The sequence below is a fragment of the Epinephelus moara genome, chromosome 7 (genome assembly GCF_006386435.1).
Source record: "Epinephelus moara isolate mb chromosome 7, YSFRI_EMoa_1.0, whole genome shotgun sequence".
Taxonomy (NCBI): domain Eukaryota; kingdom Metazoa; phylum Chordata; class Actinopteri; order Perciformes; family Serranidae; genus Epinephelus; species Epinephelus moara.
Window position 1 is genome coordinate 23,848,639 of NC_065512.1, and position 24,196 is coordinate 23,872,834.

At 41.3% G+C, this 24,196-nt stretch overlaps 1 protein-coding gene across 1 annotated transcript; it reads right to left on the reverse strand.

Moving 5' to 3' along the window:
* Nucleotides 1–1,024: 1,024 nt before the first annotated feature.
* si:ch211-39i22.1 (fibrous sheath CABYR-binding protein) lies at nt 1,025–23,250 on the reverse strand. The gene is made up of 12 exons (XM_050048610.1): nt 22,969–23,250; nt 15,239–15,357; nt 14,154–14,451; nt 13,485–13,594; nt 13,161–13,290; nt 12,534–12,560; nt 10,589–10,660; nt 8,566–8,592; nt 8,028–8,045; nt 5,233–5,349; nt 4,023–4,082; nt 1,025–3,912 (listed from the first exon to the last, which is right to left on the reverse strand). Exons 1-12 carry the CDS (start codon nt 23,030–23,032, stop codon nt 3,884–3,886), a joined length of 1,071 nt encoding a protein of 356 aa, XP_049904567.1. The 5' UTR covers nt 23,033–23,250; the 3' UTR covers nt 1,025–3,883.
* Between the last annotated feature and the right edge of the window lie 946 nt (nt 23,251–24,196).

The following is a 24,196-nucleotide window of genomic DNA, read 5'->3' on the forward strand; positions in this document are numbered from 1 at the left end:
CACATGTTGTCTGTGAGCAGTTTAACCAAAAAGACAAAGACAAAATCTAAACTAAATTTTGTCTTTTACTTTCTTGTCTTTCTTCATCTTATGTCTTCAGGGGCCGTATTCACAAAGCCTCCTGGTCCAAAAAGTTGCTCCTAGTGATGTAATTCTAAGAAAATTCTTAGAATTATGACATTACCCCTAAAAGTTGAGATTAGGTCTTGGTAAAGATAAAAGTTATTTACAAAGCATCATAGCCCTTAGAGGTACTCCACTTGTAATGGAATTACAATACACTGCGATATAGGTAGTTTAACTTGAGTAAATGACCTGAATGCATCTTTGAACTCTGGTATTTTTATGAGCATATTATCCTCACAGATACTAACACAGCCGAGTTTTATTGTTTCAGCCATGAAAGATAATTTAATCTAAATAACTTGGACTCAGATCAACTCTATTACTGAGTCAGTATCAAGTCATCAAGGCAGCTCGCGGTGGTGGGTTTAATTAGATGGTTTCGGTGGGTGTGGGTGTAATGGCTGGTGGGTGTAAATGAATGCGCACATACAGGAATTGTGTGTGTATGTGTTTGGCAAGAAAACCCGACAAAGGTTCCCACATTTTACTTCTGAGGGCCTCAGGTGTGTACTTTATGGACCTGTCACCATAAATCATTCACGGAGCTCAAAACTGTGAGTATGAGTTACCTTCTATAAATACCTGACATATCAAGCATTTCAGGTCATGTCTCGTGATGTCTGTTTGTTTATTGTTCTCACTGTGCTTTCTTAACTTTCAAACAGCTTACAGGCACTAAGGAAAGTCACAAACAGAGGGAGAGAGATGCAGCTGTACAAACTTTACAGTTATTTTTTGATCTATGGAAAAAAGCTATAGATTACGTACGTATCATATATATATCTTAACTTTAAAAATACCAGTATTTGATTATCATTCTGTAAGATCAGTGACGCATAAGCAGGCCTCACTGTGTCCCATGCACACACACCAGACGTCAGGGAAATAAAACACCAACTCCCACGAAAACTGTTTAATTGACTCCTCAAACATTATTTACACAATTCCAGAGGAACAACACAAGTGCCAGATGACAAAAAAATTGAAGAAGACAGTTCCTACACAAAATAAAAACACAGCGTATTTAAATAAAAAGGAAGAGTCACTAGTCTGAATCAAAAGTGATGAATTGTCTAAATATGTTTAATGAATCAAGATGTATACAGGATAGGAAAGTGCTTCTCCCATAGAGATTGTGTTATTAAAATCACCTGCAAAACATCTCTGCTTGTTTCACCGTTTGCTTTCTGATGATGACATTGAGCTTTGTATTCAAGAGGCGGTTTAAGGCAGGACTGGTCAGCGCCACGATTGATGCCTCAGCGATATCTGGGAAGTGCACTTCAGGACCCAGCGAGTCTACAATCTCCTTGGTTTTACATTCTGGTTTGGATGCTACGTTCCAATAGTTTGTGTTTACAAGGAATGCGACTGCTTGGGACTAAATGTAGAGTAGACCATAATGCTCAAAAACACAAACATTCCTTGTGCCATTTTTAGGGATTTATTGTTGTTTTGGTCTCCTTTACATTAAATCAGTCCCACTAAGGTTTCTGAATGTGCACAGCAGGACAGCAGGGTGCTTTTGTTGATTGCACTTATTGGAGCGCACAGCGGGGGCAAGTACTGCATTAAAAGATTTTTGTTTTGAAGGCATCAGTGGCTGTATGTGAAAGCTTGTACTGTTAGTTAGTGGGTATTTTGTGCATTTTCACTCCATGCCATTGTAGCAGATGCAGCAGGAGATTTCAGACATCTGCTTGGTTCCAATGTGTCAAGAGAAACTCAGTCTATCACAGATTACAAGATAAGAAGGCATTTCAAACAGAGCTTTGACCCAGCGTCCAGCCCACAGTTTTACACAGTAGGATTAATCGATATGTGACATCACAGACTATTAATATTTCTCAACTTGAGGCTAGGCTGTTAGCAACAGTCTCTGTCCTGTATTGCAGCTATATGGTGCTTTACAAGTAACAAACATTACATGAATTGCGACACTATGCAACCTCTATAACCCAATTTCAAAGTTTAAAGGGAGCAGAGCAAGTACAAAACTGCAAGGCAACGAAAAGACATTCAGAAGTTAATATTTTTTGTGCTACAGCCGTGAAAAAAAAAAAAAAGAAAAAAAAAGGGCTTTTTGATTTTTATTTTAAAAGCAGTAGCGCTGCTTCTGAGGCATTTCACAATGATAATCACAAAATACCACAGCGAACAAGTCGACTAGAGACAATCTGTGTCAGCTCTGAGGCACCACTGCTAAAAGTAAAAGTCATATAAAAAAATCACAGGTGAATGGTGTTCGTAACGTGGAAATATGAATGATACAAAAACACCGTGACAGCGACTGGCTTGCTCAAACGAAGAGACACACAATGAGGAGATGTCGAACCCTGAAATGTGAGGCTTGGAATGCAATATTGGTTTTTTAAAAAAAGCACTGGAAATAAAACAGCAAACAGCCCGCTGCGAACGGATATACAGCAGCTGTTACAGACACGTAACAGTTTCACATACACAAGCAGTTCACGGTGAGGCTTTACAACCACCTAGATGACTATGAATTCATTAGGATCATACATTCCTCAATTGTCTAACGTGTTTTGATACATTCAACTACTTATTTTGCCCGTTTTCACTGTTATTGTCCCAGGTCTCTTCCCTGTGTGTCTGTAGATTGGTCAAGCCAGGCTGTGTCAGTGAAAGGCACTATAGAGGAGAAATTACTGCATCACGACTAGACTGACACATACTACATCAGAACAATGTCTAATACATTACTACATGACCTCTTTTGAATTTGTCAATGTCAAGTGTCGAAGTGAACATTCATCCATTGACTGAAACAGGGTTGGACTACACTTCACTTCAACTCATTAGATTTTTTTTTTTGTGTTAAATTGCAAATTCTCACTCTGATGGATTGAACTGACTGAGGAGAAGTGGTAGTCACCCGACAGGATTTAAAACTAAAGCCCCTTCACCAACCAAAAAATTGACACACAGACACACACATACAGTGACATCAGTGGCCCCTGAACACACATTGGACCATGTAACAGCATCCCCAGAATCCTAGGATCATAATCCTGTACTATGTCTCCTCGTCAGAATCCAGGAAATACAGTGGTAGTTATTGAAGCCCCCTGTTATCCATCTATCCTGCATTTGTACTGCAGACACTAACAAAAAGAAAAATATGTTGTACTTGAGTGACTGTTTCCAGTGGATTAGCAAAATCAGATGGGCGGCTCAAACAATGACAACAGATTCCACTTTTAAGAATTCAGTACAAAGTTAAACGTCTACAACATCAATAACTGTCACTGCTTTATATTCACACTGAATTACTAGAACTGGATAGTAGCCATACAAAAAAAAAAAAAAGGTTGTTCTATAATTTAGCCATTTCATGGTAAATTTGAGATTTAATCTCTTTAATGTCCACTACTTAAAAATAATGTTGGATTTGGTTTAAAGTAGAAAGTTTGTCCAATCATTTCAATAAATTCTTAAGTTGTAACAATCATAAACCCCCTAAGGTTCACATATATTTACTCCCCACATATATGCACACACACAAGAGTGAACACACATATGCACACTCACACACACACACACACACACACACACACACACAGACACGCACACACCAACACATGCATGCACGCACGCAATCAACCAGACAGAAACACACACAGCCCTACTCTGGGGCCTCACAGTAATTTAGCTCTACAGAAGATTGAGCCTAACAGTGAGATTGCCACTTTGCTTGCCGGTAGTTGGTCCAGGCAGTCACGTGATCATTGCTGGTCTAGGAGGAGTTCAGCAGGTTGCTAAGGACTGCGAAAAGAGAGGGAAAAAAGGTAAGAACATTTCAGAGTACTGTATGTGCCTGACATGTGTGTTTGAGTCTTCTTTATAATGTGTGTTCACGTGTGTCTGCGTCCTACCCTGGGGATCCGACTGGGCCTCTGCTGCATCAGCTTTGCGTGCAGCTTCTGGATCTGCTTCTAATCAGACAGATGGACAAAGTCACATAGATGCAAAAACGTGAGAAGAAAAAAAATGAAAGACAAGTTAGTTATCACATGTCAGTTAGGATTTCACAGGCATTTAGTTAACTGACCATAAATTAAGTGTGACAGTGAAAGCACCCAGGGGAGGGGGGGGATTTCTGAGGATGTTAATATTTCTCGGCTCTAATTGCTCATTATCGCCACCGTGAAAATTACTTTCATTTCTTCTGGTGTTAAAGCTCAAAACTACTCGTTTCTGTGCAGCCAAGCATTCCCGTTTATTGTCAGTGGCGCAGCCTCAGCGCTCTACCTGCTGATTACATTGCCATTTACAATCTCCATTCTCTGCCGCTGAGGGAGAATCATTCATATTCATGAACGCTAAATATATACAAAAGTGATTTTTGTATTAGAATTTCCAACATTTGATAAATACCAGCTATTAATAGTGACAGTATAACCCTTTTTCCGAATCTGACTTTTGCCCTACATCGCTTAAGCTGAATGGCCTATTGCTCGTGTTGACTGTAAATTAAAACTCTGCTGATTTGGTAGTATTGGTATGCAGGATGTGTGTGAGTTGACTGTAATTGACAACACTCGCTAAGGGATAAAGCTGAGTCTGCTATGTCTCAAAGAGAGACTGCTGACCTCCAGAACATGTGATAATCAAACTAAAAGTCACTCACACACACACACACACACACACACACACACACACACACACACACACACACACACACCACCCATCTTGCTCTTGAGCCGGGCTAAAGGAAGTGTTGCTAAATGCTGGTAGCTTAATTAAAGGATTGGGTTCTGCTTGGCTTGCAGGTCACTGAAAGAATCTCTTGTTAGGATTTAGGGGGGTATATTGGCAAAAAGTGAATATACCTATGTTAATATTAGTTTATAATCAACTCAGAATAAGAATCCTGTTTTGTTACCTTACAATGAGCCAGTTATATCTACATACAGAGCAGTTCCTCTTTCATTAAGTCCGCCATGTTGTTTCTACAGTAGTCCAGAACGGACAGAGCAAACACTGGCTCTAGACAGGGCCATTTGCATTTTCTAAAGACCTTTAAAGTTCTTCTACACGCTTGGCACACAGGGGAGGGCTCAGTTGGTTGCACAAGATAATCACCTTGTCTATTTTTGAAGCACAGTTTCTTCTTCTGATAGGTGAAGTATCCAACGATTGCTCCCACTACAGCCACGGCAATTGCACACAGGATGCCTGCTATGGAGCTGGAGCTGCCCTCTGTAGGAAACAAGCAGAAAAAAGAAACCCAATCATTTACACCAGTTACACAGCTGCAGATGTATAGTCAGCTTTCGGTATTAATTTGAAATGTGATATGAACGCAAAACGTATATGATACAAATGTGTCAGCGTAACATCTATTTAGAGAGATTGTGACGTTGAGTGTCAACACCGGGTGCCACTTTCCAGTTAAGTAATGAATGGCAATCCAGCAGCAGCGAGGCTCAATGACATGACATAATGTGCGTGCGTGTGTGAGAGAGAGACGCCTCATCTTGTCGCAGTATTCTCTGATCCCATTTCGCTCGCCTACCCAGCAATTTAGACACCTAAAAGCATTCACACTGACAGCATGAATCTGTCTCCACCTGTAACCCCAGTTACTATGACAACACCCATCTGAATAGTTTTCATGATGTGTCACAGCATTCAGCAAATACCTCTCAGAGTCTGTTAAAGGCAGACAAATGAATTCACGCATAAAACCTACGATGCCATGATGACCATGTTTTTTTTCACTGATGAATCCTAGTACATTAAAAATATATTACTCATAGTACAAGTCCTGCATTTGCCTTAATTAAGTAAATTAAGGCTAATATTTAATGGTTATATCATGCTGCCAAAGCCCTCTGAATTTACTATAAATTAGTTAGACAGAAATTAAGATTACAGACTTAATGATAAGGCAGCGCAAAATTTGCCAGCTAAATTAAATCTGTATTTTTATGTTGCAATTTTTAACTAAAATCATACAAACAAATCTGTCAGAGTGAATTTTACACTATAAAATTGTTCTATATGATTGTTTTTCCTCATTGCATCTCTTCTAAAATTGTTCTTACAGTGGTTACAGTCAACACACAATAACAGAGGCAGTATATGCTGAAGTGGCATTTGACGGAGAGATGGAGGGGTGAAAGGATGTTGGGGTGTGATGCATGAGTCAGCAACTTAACACAAAAGAAAGAATCAAAGGGTTCATTAATTCCAGTGATAAACAAATTTAAACGGAGGGAACATGTGAGTGGCATGAGTCAGAGATCGTGCGTGACTCAAAATAAACTTAAAAGGAAGAGGGAATGAGTCAACTCTTATAAAACAGGAGAAGCTAATGAGTCATATCAAGGAAGCACAGGTGGGTAGATAAGGACATGTATGAACATGCATGTATGCAAAACACTCAACATGGATACACCAGTTTTTCTGGTGTAAAAAGGCTGCATGAAGACACTCACACACACACACACACACACACACACACACACACACGCACACAGTGTACTTACACACATGCTGAGATAAACTATGGAAACACAAACCTATGGGAACCGTATGTGGTCAGCAGCCACAACCCATATCATATGCTGTATGCTAAAGGCTAAAGTCAGAGGTCAGAAGGAAATCTACAATAGAACTTTTGAACAGCTAAAAATCACACTTTTACAATGTGATGAACTACACAAACTCATTTAGGACTTTTAATACTTAAAAGGACAGTTCGCTCCAAAATCAAAATTATGTCTTTTCCCCTCTGACTCTGTTTATCAATTTAGATTGTTTTGGTGTGAGTTGCAGAGTGTTGGAGATATCGGCCATAGAGATGTCTGCCTTCTCTCAGAAATAATGGAACTAGATGGCACTCAGCTTGTGGTGCTCAAAGCGGCAAAAAAATACCTTTGAAAAACTCAGCAGCAATGTCTCTTTCCAGAGATCATGACCCAGTTACTCAAGATAATCCACAGACTTTGTTGTGAACAGTTTCATGTACAGTAGGAACTATTTTCTTTCTACTGAACTAAACCTGCCAACCGTATCACTACGCAGAAGGAAGTGTGCATCTACTCATGGACAAGAGGCTTGTGCTTGTGACAGCGTGAGATATAAACATGTATGGCATACTCTTGGCTGTGCTGTAATGTTAGCTAGCTCAGGTGAGCGTGGTGATACACTGGCAGGTGTAGTTTGTTAGAAAGAAAATAGTTCCTACATGAACATGCTCACAACAAGGTCTGTGGATTATCTTGTAAGTGGTTAATCATTTAATGGCTGTTAAGATTTTTTTGAGCACCACAAGCTGAGTGCCATCTAGTTTCATTATACTGATGAGAAGGCAGACATCTCTACAGCTGATATCCTCAACACTCAGCAACTCACACCAAAACAATCTAGTTTGATAAACAGCCCTAAAGGTAAGAGGAAAAATATGTATTTTTGATTTTGGTTTGAACTGTCCCTTTAAACAGATGCATTGATACCAATCAAAATTGGACAGAGGTGTTCTGACTACAATAAAACTAATTTTTCCATATCTCCAAGCCCTAAAAGCCCATCCTATAATACACATTTCAACCCTAGTGACCTTTTAGTCACTTGGTTAATTTTGACAGGTGAAGTCACAACCGCCCCATTTGCTTCCTTTGCCTGGACTTGTCTTTCGTTAAATATACAAAGATAGTGACTGATGTTCAAAGGAAAGTTCAAGTACAAAAAAGGGGAAAATGTCATGCAGCAGCTGCAGCAACAACACACCTCCTCGGGGCTCTTTGCATGACACAAGACACAATAAGGGAATGCTTACGGTGCAGGTATGTTTGCGGCAGTGATGGGTGGGTGCGTTAATGTGTTCAAAACAATAAAAAAGAAAAGAGAGGAAGAGAAGAAGGATAACTCACCTTGGGCTTCAGGTTTGTCTGCAATTTAGAAAGAGAGAATGCAAATAAAGTCAGTGACACGAAACGGCACCATTTACAAATTGGTTTAACACTATGGGAATCGCATACTTAATGTAACATGACGGACGGTTTATTTAAACAGGCACAAACACGCACCTGTCATTCTACTGTATCCGTTTGAGAGTAAGGAACTGAGTTTTTTTCAGAGGCAGCACTTCTAACAGATGTAGCGTGACTAGGAGAATTCAAGGTAAAATACTCTTAGAGAAGGGCAGGTTCAAACATCGTTTGAACTACAACAATAGGGGAGAGGCATTTTCCGCTGAATCTTGTATCCTGTTTGTATTGTCAGAGGCATGCCAGCAATATCCTGTGTGTTTCACCAGTTTCCAGATGTAGTCACAAACCCCTACGACTGCCGTGTGGCTGCATAGCTACGTATCTGACTGGGGATTTGTGCGATTTGGACTGAAGATGGCGTGATGTGTTTATTTTCGTTGTCATGTATAGTTTGACCATGAACTCAAAAAGGCCTTACCATCTGCTGTGGCACCAGAAGCACGTGCTAAAGATAGAAGAAAGACAAACAAGTGATTAAAGGAGAGAAAGGCATTATGATTTCAAGTTTAAATGTGTTAATGATGCATGTAAAGCACAGATGGCATTAGAAGAAGAAGGGAGGAGCAAGGCTGTTCTCTTTGTAGTAGTTTACACCTCAGAGGCATTAAAAGGTCTAGAGTTTCTGTCCTAACCGGTCTGGGAACACACACACACAAACACACACACAACCCTTCTGTACACTCATAGAGATGCAGTTATAATATCAAAGAGATAAAATATCTGAAGGAAACACAGACACTCTATGTGTCTCTCTCTCTCTCTCTGATCTTTGATTAGTTCCATATGCAAAACAACCCAGTTATTTCCTTCTGCGCTGCCTGTCTGTATACGCCTGTGACATCATGGCTGCCCTCTACCTGCTTCAACTTGACAAAGCCGGTAATAACAGAGCACTAAAGGAGAGCACTACTCACCAGATTATAATGATTATAACGACCAAGATGAATCAGCTTTCAGATGGAGAATAAAGGGTGAAAATCAGCATTAAGTGTTGCTGTTAAATTGCGCTGAGGCTGCTGGTGATTAAACTTTCTCAACCCAGGAGGTAAAACGAGTCGATTCGATGTCTTGTCATAGGTACAAAGCTCATAAAATTAGAACAACATTCTTGCAGCACGTAGAGCCCCAAGTAGAATGTCTAAGAGGACTGTTTATGAGGCTCTGTCGTGACTTGGTCTTGTGCTAAGGACCATTTGGTCGAGGTGTAACTTTGTATTTTTGATGCCAGACTACAGCCAGAACACCTCATGATTTAATGATATTGTTCATAATGCAGTGTCATAAGACTTGATGCCAGTTACGTCAGAGAGGGCAATGACAAAATGCTGAATGGAGAGATTAGCCTATTATCCATTAAGGTAGCACAGGAAGTACAGATTTAAAGGGACAGTTCACCCCAAAATATATAAAATACATATTTTTCCTCTTACCTGTAGTGGTATTTATCAGTCTAGGTTGTTTTGGTGTGAGTTACTGAGTGTTGGAGATAACGGCTGTAGAGATGTCTGCCTTCTCTCCACTATAATGCAACTAGATGGCACTCGGGTCGTGCTGCTCGAAGCAGCGAAAAATACATTTGAAAAACTCATGCATCTACTCATGGATGAGAGGCTCTAGCTAATTACTGTAAACATTAATGGCCCAATCGACTGAACAGTAACATAAGCAAGCTCAGGTGAGCTATCAGTATCTAACTATTACTCTCTTGTCTATGAGTGATGTACGTTTCCTTCTGTATGGTGATACAGCTGGTGAGTGTAGTTTGGGAGAAAGAAAATAGTTCCTACATGAAACTGCTCACGACAAGGTCTGTGGATTATCTTGAGTATCTTGGGTCATGATTTCTGGAAAGAGACATTGCTATTGAGTTTTTCAAATGTGTTTTTTTTTTTTTTGCTGCTTTGAGCTCCACAAGCTGAGTGCCATCTAGTTCTATTATTTCTGAGAGAAGGCAGACATCTCTGCGGCTGATATCTCCGACACTCTGCACCTCACACCAAAACAATCTAGACTGATAAATAGCACTACAGGTAAGAGGAAAAATATGCATTTTTGATTTTAGAGTTTCAGCATTTACAAAGAAACGTCCCATCCACTTCCTGTTTACATGTGTAGAAAGTTTAGGCTAAGAGCACAAACCGTCCGTGTTAGAGAAGGTGTAATGTTCCTTAGAAAGGAGATCGGGCTGATCCCATAGACATCCAGTTACTGCGAGGTTAATCTTACTGTTCCACATAATTTCAGACAGCATGCAGAGTGATAAAAAAGGCATCCACAAGATTGTGATAACTAGGAATAAAAGCACAGTTCAGCCAAAACTAAACTATCTCTTCATCAGTGCCTCTTTGTATTTCTAACTCTAACGCCAAAGACTCTTGTGTGCGTCCTTGCATATTTTTTGGCGATAATATCAACAGTAATTGTTATAAGCAGATACTCACCATCAGCTTCATTGTGGCTCTGTACTGGATTTTTCTCAACCCCATCTTTCAGAGCGTCTTCCAAGTTAAATCCTACATTTAAAAAAAACAACAAAGATATCACTGGTGACAGAAATGCAATATCAGTTCCTGTAGGGAAATTCACTTTTCACCGTCCCGCCCAAAAGGGATATCTTCCAGATGTTCACCAAAAACATGTAATGTCTTTAACACTCCATACGACACTGCAGCATGATGAATTATTTAATGATATTATCAGCCATCATGGAAGCACTCCTCACTTCACTCCCTCGTGGCCCCTATAGTGAATGCCCTGCAGAGGTGTCCTCGATAGGGACTCTGTAACACTACCTGCTCCAAGGGTGTGACGGTGATCCTGTGAACTAGTGTTGACTTAGATTAAAGGATATTATCTGTCAGGAACAATACCTTACCCTGACTCTAAATTCATTGGGGGAAAACCCGAGCAACTTAAACAACAACATGTGTGACTCAGTATACAAAAGTCTGGGCAGGGCGAGGTAGGATTGGTGAATTATTTCAGATAAAACCTCAGGGGCGTAATTATCTGGTGATCTATTCTTTCACCTCCACAGATTCTGGACGTTAAATCATAGTGAGTAAGAACTGTGCTCACACTGTAAAGCACACATGAATGTTAAGGACATTTTGAGCCAAGTTTTACTCCGATACGCTCTCTCTCCTGTGTTCATGTCTATCTGCTGAGCCTCCTTTCTTCTTTTATATTCTCTGGCCTTTCCATTAACCTAACCACCTTCTCCTCTCCCCTCTTTATCTCTTTCCTTTTGTTTTTACACCTCTCTTTGCCTTTGCCACTTCCCTGTCTCCCTGTTCTCCTTTCCTTATCCTCCTGTCCATTTCTCAACTCTTTTCCTTCCCTCACCACCGTGCGAGAACGCTCCCCTGCCAGATATCACATGGAACAAACCTTCCATAGCAACAATCTTCTTAACACTCGGTGGCACAACCCTTCCTTAGTTGTCAGCATGAGAGGAGCTAATGACCAGCCTGAACATAAAATGACTATCCTTGAGTGAGGGAAAGGAGGATGCTACAGAGTAGGTAAGAACAAACAACAAGACTGCCTGGGACAAGAAATGCTGAAATGGGGGAGAGAGAATTGAAAAGCGATTGCTATAAAAGGCAAGGTTACATAATAAATGGTGACACCTCGAGGTTTCCTCACTCAAACCATACCACCCTTAATTTAGGAGGTAAAACTGTGCGGGCCAAAATCCCACCTCGTAACCTTCCGAAGTGATTTGTGCTTTTTGGTGGAAGAGCACATCTGTTTTCCATTTATTTGTTCACAAAATGGGGAGCTGAGGCAAATGATACACGATATCTCATGAAAGCAGGACATGTACGTTTTTTAAATGTTTTTTTAAATGACTGATGACACAAAATTATTATAACTGGATAATATCATGGGTATCCCTGCGGTCATATGATGACACAGAGGGGAACTAATATGTTTGACAAATCGTAGTGGGTTCAGAGTTCAAGGAAAACACAACACAAGTACTCAAGCCACACAGAGTGGAGCTCCAAACACATCTCCTAATATTGTTCAATAATTCTTAATTAATTCCCACTCAGAGTAATTTCATGTAATCCTGCTTTGTAGGATTTCAACGTTTCCACATGTCAATTGTGTCAATTAAACAGGTCGGCTTCTATTTGGACCCACTGTTACTGTAGTTACTGAAATAAACTGGTTTTAATTATGTTCTCCCGGAGTGCTCTTGTATGATGAAAAGGGCGTCTGAGTCATACTCATAAGCAATTATTTATGGTGTGCCTTAGTGATTTGTTTAGCTGTGAGACTTGGCTCCAGAAAGGTTGAGGTTTATATAATGTGGCTTTGGAAATTGTTCAAATGAGAGAAGAGTGAAATGAGAAAGAAAGAAAAAAAATCCTTTACCTGTATCCACTTCAGGAGCCTCTTTAACTGTTGGGAAACACAAAGGATAGAATCATGGTTTCATGCACACATCTAAGATCCACACAGAAAGACAAGTGACACCATTATCCTGATCTGTTACTTTGATATCTGATAAAATGACAAAAGCAGAAATGGCATGATGGATAATTCCTCTACTTTACACTGCATCATATACATACATTAAGCTTTGAATATAGGTGATTTATCATGACTTCAAAGACTTCTGTTGCCACCATGACACATGACATGTTAATTAGAAAGAATGCACCAGAACAAAGCTTCAGAACATAACAGTTAACAGACAAGTTTGTACAGTATCCCCAAGCAATGGACACACACACTAAAGAGGTGAGCTCATCTACAGAATACATGCGTTCAGCTTTCTCTGCAGCTCATCTATATATATCTATGTACACCTTTACCTTACAGACTGTCCGAAATGCTTCAGCATGTAGCAAGTTCTTACCCACTCTCTCAGGTTGCTATTCTATACCAACATAATTCAGGAAAATGCTTGGAAACAAGGGAATTCTTGCCACCAACGTGATCTAATTTGCCGTCTTTTCCATATGTGCACAATATGCACCACAACATCCATATTCTTACCTGGGACAATGACCTCCACATCTATACTGACAGGTGGTACTGTTGGGTCTGCAGCAGCAAGTGCTTCAGTTGGTTTTTCCTCATCATGTGATACAGCTGGATCTGCTGCCGGTGTAGCCTCAGGTCCACTCTATAACAAACCAATATTATGACACATAAACATGTAGGAAGGGCACATTAACTGCTCATTAGCACAGCAGCTCCTGGATAAAAACTGTCATGCACAGCACATGAGCAATTATACATAAAAGCAATGTGGATGTTTGTTAGATGACGGTATATTAGTCGGTTTAGTAGGTTTGACCTTCTATCACTGCTACTGACCTCCTCCTCCTTGGCTGGTGTTGCACCAGCGCTTGAGGTAGCTTCCTCTTCTCCATCAGCTGTTGGTTCCTCAGCCTTTGCGTCCTTATCTTCTACATCAGCTGCAGGCTCTGGACAGGAAAGTGAAGCAGAGGGAAGGGCAAGTATTAGATTACTGATGCTATTACTACTTATTTACCCAAAGAGTTATGGCATTGGCTGTGTGGCTGTGTTTAACCGCAATGTTTGATGTATTTTGAAAGCAAAATCAGTCAGTATTTTGCCACACACATTTGCACACTGACAAGGAGAATGGGAGGAGTAGGTAATACGTGGAAGGGGGAATTTCAAGCAACAAATACAGAACTTAGAGGGTCTTTCCTGTGTTTTAACACAAATGAATTCAACACACTACATTTGTTCTTAATATCCTTGTTCTTATTACTCAATATTACCACTGCTGGTATCGGAGAGTAGCATTAAAGTGAAGGGAAATCAGTAGATACCCCCACACAGCAGCAGCAGTGAATGAAAAATTATTTTGGAAGCAAAGAACAGCATGTGGATTCTACAATGTAAAATAGGAACTGTGTAGTATTTAACTTGTGTTAGAGTTATTATCTGAAATAAGCACACAAAATGTTTATGTATTTCATTTTCACTGCGCATATTTGAACTCCTGTTAACCACCTGGTGTTGCTGCAGGTGCCTCCTCCTCTGTGTCTGCTGCAGTAGGTGTCACTGCTTCTGCATCTTCATCAGCAGGAGCTGCTGGGTCTGCATCCTTGTGTGCAGGAGTCGTCGGCTGTATGTCCTCCTGTGCAGGAGTCGCCAGGTTTGCATCCTCGTCCGGTTTTGCATCCTCGTCCGGTTTTGCATCCTCCTGTGCGGGAGTCAATGGTTCTGCCTGTTCAACAGCAGGAGTGAGTGCTTCATCGGCCTTATCGTCAGCAGCAGGCTCCGGCTCACTTGCCGTTGGTGTTATTTCCTGTATTCAGCACAAGATACGCATCTCTTTAAGTTATGTTCGAGTAATGAATCTCTAAACATTTATAGTTAAGAGGGCCCTAAGGTGGTTGCGGGCTTTAAGATCACTTCAGCTTATTTGTTTGTGGTTAACCATCTAAGCAAAACTGATTTGCAAAGTGGAGCTTTACTGAAACACAACACACAGAAGTCAGTCTGCAAAGCACAGAGACACAGAGGCACCATTACATTTCATGGCAATAAAAGTATGTCGCATATGACTTCCTATTTAATACCCAACCAAGAACTAACACGCCGCATTTTTCAGACATTTGATATGTCTTCGCTTATCAAATAACGGCCTGAGGATTTGGAAATAGATTTTCTCTAGACCTCAGTGAGCTTGAGTATAGCTGCACAGATTGTCACCCAGAAACAGTGAATAATTCAGCTGCAGAGCTGGACAGGGGCTCTGGAAGCTGCCAGGCTTATTCATATGTATTTATTGTGCCAGCACTGCTGTTTTCAGAGGGCATAACCCTTCGAGTTGTGCTTCTGGCGATGCAAGCAAAGAGTTTGTCAGAGTTTGGAGTGAGGACGGAGTCTAAAGACAAAAAGGTTTGCAATGTCACGGTAACCCAAACTTTGAAAATAACCTTTTTAAACTATATCTGCCTTTACATTATTCACACATTATCAGAACCTGCACATTAGTTAGTACATCTAGGGTCCGTGATGAACTCCAAGTGATCGGGGAAAGATCTGTGATTCTCTAATAAAATAGAGAACTGACTACTTTTATTCTGTACCTCATGATTATGCTCAGCTTCCTCGTCAGCTGCAGGTTCTTCCTTGTCCTCTGGCACTGCTTCTGCTTCAGGAGTCGGGATTGCAGGAACTTCTGCCTCCTCTTTTGGGGTTGCATCATCTATTCAGAGATGTGTGAGGAAAGAAAGTGATAAAATAATGAATAAAGAGCACACAGCCACTGAAGTACAGACAACTTGGACATATCAATTTCAAAAAGTTGAGGGAAAAAAAACACACAAAAGGCTGTGCCGAAACCCCGGTGCTTCAATGAACATCACACAACTGACTTCTTTTTGAAAAGAAGAAAGGAGGCAGAAGTGGCAGCCCAAACTCTGTCTCAGTGTCTCAAAGGGAGTCTCATCTGCCTTTGAAGGCTTGTAACTTGTCAACATAACATCTATAAAATTTACTGTATTTACCAACATGTTGTGCCCTTTACTGTTCACACATACATGAGCGGAAATGTTGTAAGTCTAATCTAAGATAGAATAGATAGAGCATAAAACTGGTAGTGATTAGTGTAACCATCGGTAATTAAAAACTGCATGCTTCAATCCATCTGTTATCATTTAAAAGCATTAAAAATCATCTGTCTGAATGGTCGTTAAGATGTTGTGGATTCAACACATTCTCTAACACAGACACACACACACACACACACATGCACAGAGCCACACCCTGGTCTGATTGGTCCCTGATGTGAACGCTCCAGCCACAACTGGATGACAGACACATTGATCACATCTCACCTGCCTCGACATCATATGAAGCTTCAACCTCAGCACTGGCATTGCAGCTCGGTACTAATGAGAAAATGCAAAGCGCATGTCTTTGTCATTCTGTGTGTGAGCTGCGCATGGTGTTTGCGTGTGTTTTAACCAGCGCTGTGAGATTCCCCTGTTGCATGTGAGAAGCTGAAACAGCAAAACGGCGCTCTGACTTGAGCATTCTTTGCTCTGCTGATCTAGCAGGACCCTGATGCTGGTTCATTGAGGCAGCAGGTTTTTCCAAACACAAGCACCAACTATTAAATAAAACATATAACCATTTCGAGATGACATGTGAGTGATGCTGTGCTTACTGCTGGAAGAGCTGTATTTAGATTGGATTGAAAAAGTGAAAAGAAATGTACAGGATGGCAGAACAGATGCCAAAACACTCCTAGAAAACTAGACATTGAAAAATGAAGACAAATCATAGAGTAATAAGAGTCATCCGGATTTTAATTCCCTCTTTTTTAATATGCTCACAGAAAATAATCTAATCTTTTTTAACAGTTGCTCATTGCCAAGTGAGTTTCCAATAAGGATCACTGCGCTTGCCAAGTGAGATCGTATCAGAGTCAGTGAAGCCTTGAGGGAGAACGGCACGAACAGATCTAAAGTATTCCATCAACTGTAAATTCTCATGAGGCGCGCGGTGCTGGTGACACCCTGGCTCTCCTTGAGAAACACAAATCCACACACAGACACGCAAAGAACTGCACACAGGCATGGCTAAACACACACCACATGCGTAGAAACATGAATGTGAGACATGCACAGATGCATGGTTACTGAGCAATAAAATACAGGCTCTCTTTGTTTCCTCTCAATCTGTGTTTCTCCGGCACATGTCGCCGTACATGCTTAGCATCCAAGATAAACAACAATCATCGCCCTCGACGGTTTATTAAGAGTCAAACAGCATTCAGAACTAAATCAGCAGGGCTGCGTGTGGAAGTGTGTGCAAGTGTGGTGTGTGTTTCTGATTCACTTATTTACAGTTTCAGTAGAAATCACTGTATTCATCAGGTGTACTGTGGAACTTCATTCAACTTGATGAAGATTAGATGCCACTCGATGTGTCTTACCAGTGAAGAGGAGGTTAACAATAAGACACAAAGAACTTCTGCAACAGCGCACGCTAACTTTTTGCTTTCATTTTCTTATTAATTTGTCAGATCTTTGTTGAGTTTCTGTTCACATGTGTGTGTGTGTGCGTTTGCATTTCTGTTTTAACTGACAGTAATTTTAGAAATGAGCGAGCACATTTTTTTCATGGCATTGTGCTTACTGTACATGCATGTGTGTGTAAGGTATGTGGTTCTCATGTAACATGTAATGTGTGTGTGTGCGTGTGTGTGTGACTGCCCCCCATACAAACTGTCTCTCTCTTTCTCTTGCCACTCCATAGAACATTCTGTTCCCATCTATCAGTTTGCCACTTCCTCCTCTAACTACCTCCGCTGCAAACACTCCCATACACGCCCCCCACTAACACGCACACACTCACACACGCATGCGCAAACACACGTACGTGCATACAAACCCATAAAACACCTCCTCCACCCCTCTTAGTCCAAACATACAAACAACCACATGTTCACACACATATAAAGGCAAGTTCACTTCACTCTCACACTCGGGCTGAGCTGTGTCCTGTTTTGTGTTAGTGCAGCAGTTAAACAAATTGTTGCACATCCAAACCTCTCTCCCTCCTTCTCTTTGTTTTCCTTTTTGTCTTTAGGACTGTCTACCCCCTTTCCTTTCTCTTTCTCTCTCCCAAACTCTTAACTCCCTTTGTTTCTCTGCCACTGCGTTCCCTTGAGGCTGATGAGTCATCTGTGTGTCTCTGACATGGCCGCACGCTATTGTATGAGACTGTACAGCATGTGCAGTGTTAAACGGCAAAAAGGTCCCCAGAGGAAGACTCTTAAGTTAAACCAGGTTACGCATGTGGGAAAACATCATACTGACAGTTCTGTTGTGTTCTTTTAGAAAACAAGTGGCTTGATAGATTGATAAATACACTCCATGGCCACTTCATTACACTTATATTCGTACAATCAAAGCAATCCAGTACAACAGCTCCAACACATACTCTATATCAAACATACAGTTAAACATACACCTCTCTGACAGTTGAATAAAAGTTAAACTTTCGGCTGAGCTGTTATTTTGGACTGCATTAGATTTTACAGATGTTCTTAATAAAGTGGCCACTGAGTGAAGATGTGTTTTTGTCTTTAATAGGGACTGGATGTTGACATTTACCACATTGAACATCGACTATGTATCAAACATGTGAGAGGATTTACGCCACAGGAAATATGGAGTGAAAGCCAGCAGCTGGTTAGCTTAGCTTAGCATACAGACTGAAAACAATGGGAAACAGATAGCGTACCTCTTTCCAAAGGTAACAAAATATGCCTGCCAGCACCTCCAAAGCGTACTACTTAAAATGTTGAGACTCGCTTGAGGGGTTATGTGCCAGACTCTTTCTTGGCCAGGCACGGTAACCTCCTGTAGGCTTGTCGTCACTGTTTATTACTGGAAGTTACTGGTTCCTGCCAAGAAATAGCCCAGCACATTACTCTCGGTAAAACCACAAGTTGTCACTTTTACATGTTTTTTTGTGCAATTTAAACAAATGAGATATAACTCATGAGCTTTAGAGGTGCCATTGGGTGGATTTTGTTTCCCTTAGACAGAGCCGGGCTAGCAGTTTCCTCTGTTTTCAGTCTTTGCGCTAAGCTAGTTTAGCCGGTTGTTGGTGAAAGCTTTATATTCACAGTGAATACATTAGAGTGGTGTCCATCTTCTCATCTAACTCTCAGAAAGTAAGCGAATATGTATATTTCTAAAAATGTCAAACTATATATTTAAAGCTGAACTTTACCAGTCTACTTGGTGTATGTATGTGTAGGCAGAAAACAGTGGATATAGCAAGACAAGCATATTCTAAAACCCAAAATTTGAATTACTGAGCTTGATAAAACATGGTGAATTCTAACAGGAAGTATCTTAACAGTCGATACATGTGTATGACAAAAAGCAAGGTTCAAAGTGTAAAGAATGTTGTTCTCCCCCCATCGAATATACTGCAGCTATCAACCCAGTTAACATTTGTATGTGGGGCCCATGTAGGTAGAAAATGGGCTGAAAAAATGGGCCCTATAGGACTGTCCACAGGTTCCACATTGGACCCATGCCAATAGGCCATTAGTGGGTTTACCCAAATGGGCCCTATATTGGTTATGCTAGGGCTACCTGGGTACCACATGGGTATGGGCCCAAAATGGGCCTCTTTTCTGGGGTCCATTTGGGTAAACCTACTCATGTGGGCAATTGCCATGGGGCCAATATGGAACCTGTGTACTATCCAATGTAAGGCCCATGTTTTTGCCCATTTACTGCTCACATGGGCCCTACGGACAAATGTTTGCTGGTAAGAGCGTAGCTTTAATCTTTAACAGAAAAATGTTTCTGTAATTGAGAAAAAATGTCTTTGTTAAAACACTGAAAACATCCTGTAGGAGCCAGAATGTGTATTTAACCTCTGTTGTTTATTATTTGTTTTGGCTGCATGCGTTCTTTTGGTCATGTCTTGTGGTTGTAATGGCATAGTGGCTTGTATCATTTTACCTGTTCATTCACCGGCGTGGCGGCAGGTAGACAAAGAGGGTGAGTTGTTGTCTCTGATATTTTCTGTTGTCCGTAATATCATGTAACGTAATGCATCATTTCATCTCGTTTTGCCTTAGTTATCTCAGTTAAATAAATACCATAAAACGCATCTCTGGACTTCATCATGGATTTCTTTGAACGAGTCACAGTCACGAGCCTGCTCAGCCTCTTAGTGTTTTTTTATTAATGGTAGTCGCCACACACCCCTTACAGTATAAGGTAACATCAAATGAACATCAACTTCCATTTCCCTGTTCTTCGTGTTTCAGCAAGCAGGACTTTTTGATCTCACTTGGGATACTCAACTGATGTGGGCATTGGCTTTTGTAAAAGTTGTTCCTGGCAACACGTAAACAAACAACAGGGTTCATGGACAATGTGGCACCAATCGCGATTGAAAGGAAAGACATGTTCGTAGTGAAAACAGCGAGCATTTTCAGCAAGTTACATCATGTCGGTGAGCTACTATGACAACAGCCACTACAGCATGAAGACTGCACTTAGCGTGTTACTCATGTCATGTTTCACACACTTCATGGAAGTTTTAGGGCTGTAATGAAGCTTGATGCAGGTGCCGCTGTTTTGTTATCCAAAGGGGTGATGAAACTGTTTACCCTGGCACCTCATGACTCTTGGTAAGCTTGGTAATAAAAAACTGGAAGTCTTTTCATGGCCGTCATGTTCATCTTTTGTGCAGGATATCAAAAAGAACAAAGAAGTAAATCCTCTTCCTCTAGAACACTACATGTTTAGTTATATAACAATAGGGCTGGGTGTCTTTTAAAAAGTACAATACCAGTGCCAATGCACATACCCTTAATATCAACAGAGCACTTCATTTGGTACCTTTTTTTCTACTTCATTTTTGACCATTCATGTAAATTGTAATTTCCATAAAATGCCACCAGACGCTACATGTGTGTCATACTTTCAAACATTCTGATGGCATCTTGGCACGCTCAACTGCAAGCTTCTTCAAATACTCCGTGCCCTAAGCATACTACAGACTGTAGGGATCGTAATGGGCCAATCACAGGTTAAATGCATAAATCGAAGAACGCTTGTGGGTATTGGCTAAGTGCAAAGCCAAACAAATAGTCTTTGCAAATGCAGGTTTGACTGGAGAAGTTTCAATACTATTTAGTACTAGGTTATTTCGGTCGATACCATAAAAGTACTGTTATCTAGCCTTATGCAACACACAGCATGGTACATTCCACATTACATAAATTAGAGTCTGAGATACGTTATTTGTACCCATGAGAGAGGAAGTTGGAACTTCATTTTCTGAATCTTTTGGTTCCTGCCGTGAGATTGTGTGAGATCGCCTGTGTGTGGTTGAATGACTAATATTACGTACACCAATAACCAAGCCTTGCCCCGTAACAGCACACCAGAAACTGTGTGTGCGTGTGTGTCAGGTGATACAACGGCACCTCCACAGAGCATTGTTCTGCCAGGTATGGTTCCATTGTGTGTTTGTAGGACAGAAAGTGCTGTGTTTACCCCAATCATGCACACCATGAAACTGCCCCCATGGGAGCAGGAAGATGAAGAGAGTGTGTGTGTGTGTGTGTGTGTGTGTGTGTGTGTGTGTGTGTGTCTTTCACTTATCCACCAAAAGAGTGATTTATGTGTTGTTGGTTGAAGGTGTAAACACAGACAAGTCTGCGCACACACACTGTACATACACACCTGCCACACTTCACACGGCTCCTTTTGCTTTCATCTGCCTCTAAGACGCACACATGCTCTTCAACTGCCTCATACATACGCACACACTGATGAAGCACTCCTATATCCCACATGTTCTGTACATTAAAGTCACACACACACACACACACACACACACAGATGCTTTAAGGCCCTGGGGGAGAAGAAGGCGCTGAAACTAGTTGTGTTGTTGGGTGTTGTCTACAGCTGGAGCTGGATCTAGTTACGGAGACACTCCCTATATCCTTCACTTCTATAGCTTGGACACACCGTGCATGATGTGCACACATGCGACTGACCGATCGACCCGTCTTTTTTTGGCAGAACTATGAACCACTCGCATGCAAGCCAGCAAACACACACACCCGTGGAGATTTCCTGCTTTACAGTACACCAGCATCCATTGGGTTTACAGTGAGGTTAAAGTTCAGCAATATGAGAAAAAGTGTGTGTGGGAAAGAGAAAGTGTGTGTCTGTGTGTAAGGGTGGTTCCTCTCTGGTGGTTTGTCTCCCAATAAGAAGTGAACCGGTAGAGTGAGATTACCACAGATCACATCCAAACGTGCCAACGTTCAACTGAAATTTTGTTTGCATAACGATGATCACACTCGCTGTTCTCACTCTTTCCTTCCTTGTATATCTCTTTGTTTTCCCTCCACATTGGCCGTAACATTTTTCTTTTATCTTCCTCCAACATCTCCCTTACTTTCCACCCATCTTTCCCAGCGTCTGTTTTTCTCAATGCTCCCTTTCTCTCCCTCTGAGTTTTATTGCTCGTTTGAACAATCTGAAATCATTGCATGCGCCGCGGGGAAGGGCAGGGGCCCATGGGCCAGCTGAGGAAGAAGGAAGAGGGAAAAGAGAGCAAAAAAATGAATAATGAAGATACAGAGAAGAAAAACGAAGATGGTAGACTTAGGGGATCAAACAGACAAATAAAAAAAGGGGGAAAGATGGATGAAAGAGAGGGGAAAAGGGAGGGAAATACTTATGTAAGGACAATGGGCCCACCACACCCCTGTGGGCCAAAACTCATGTCCAAAAAGATATGGCCAAATTACATGACACACCTATGTCATTGACAGCGTCTGGGGTGGCAGAGCCATGAACAATCACAGTACCGAGGAAGAGGAGCAGAGCTGCTTTTATTTATTCAGCTACAACAGATTAAAACAAGCAGATTACAGCAAAAGGTGAAATGAATTGACATGCCGACAGGGAGGCAGACAGGCTGGCAGAAGACACTGGCAATTGCACTCACAGACACAGACACGTATGGATGAGTAATGAGGCAGACTGGCAGAGGAAGAGGAGAGAAAAGGCAGAGGGAGAGAAAGATAGGTGAGAGCCAGGAGATGAATGAGGGGGAAAATGAGACAGTGAGATGAAGGCGACCAACACACAGACAGAAATCCAGACATTTATGTAAATGCATATTATGTAGACATAGATAGATAGTTAGATAGATAGACAGATAGATAGATAGATGTCCTATGAGCGTGCGAGCAAAACATCTGCACACATACAGCTGAAGGCTGGGTTGAATTAATTGGAAAATAAATCATTACCTTGTGCCTTGGCGCCTGCAGCCAGCAGGCTTCCTAATAGCAGAATCCACAGGTATGACATCATGGGAACACGGTGTTCTGGCTGCGATTGAACCGGGGCTCAGACTCCCTTTCCACGGCCTTCAAACTGGACAATTAACCGGCCTGGGGGGCTCAGGTGGACCTGGAGGGCGTGTGTGCCGGTGTGCGTTCTTGCGCGTCGAATCAAACCCGTGGCGTCTCCAAGGTGCTCGGATGCTCGGCTCAGTGCGTGTCGCCGCGGATCTGTCGTCTTCTCCTTTTGTCTGGATTGGAAGAGAGAAGGTCCAGTCTTTATTAAGGTGGGCGGGTCTCTTCTCCCGAATACAGGCAAGGCGGACAGAAGGGCTGTGAAGGCATTACTTCCACAGCAATCAGTAGCGCTTTACCATTCCTGTGCAATGACTGCGACCAACAATTTGGGTGTATAGCTGTCTTTTTAAACTCCGATTGGTGCGAGCAAAAGCCTAATTATCCAGAAACTCCTTATGAAGCATATTCTTTCATTCAAGTCGTCGAGCAACAGTGGTTGTTCCCTTACAGTGAGATAAAGCAATAATAATGTGTCCATCTTTTGCATGAATAAACTCTAATATTAATAACTGTGTCCTTTTTATTTTAATAAGCAGTCCAGTGCTGATATGATCCATCCCTCCTAAATGTTAATACACTGGAATAGGTTTAATGGCACTTTTAAAAAATATTCTCCCCAATCAGCATTTCTATCCTTATAAAACATTCTCATATAAAGTTTGCTATGATTTAGGGCGTCCGTGTTACTGTCTCACAGCCTCATGAGTCTATGATTTACTTGGATTTATTAAAATATCAGGTTTCTGAAGGGAACACTGAATTACTGGATTTGGAAATTTAGGGCTTTGGTCTGTTTTTAATGTTAAATTAATGCTAGGTTTCTATTTGAGAAAGAAACCACACATGACCTCATGCAAACCAACCAGTAGGTGGATCTGAAAAGAGAGCATGTTCCTTTCCTTTCCTCGGGCTCCTCTCCTTTTCATTACCACTTTGTTAAGCTGCTTCCCTGCCAAATTGAAGTGTTGTTGCTGGTTATGATCGGCAGGTGGCGCCAATCATGCATCATTTCATAGTTCACACCTTTGACCAGTCTTTTCTATATGAGACGTTAAAATCCCAATAGGTTCAAGGATTTGTCTGACCCTTCCAAGCTGTAGTGTACACATATTTAAAA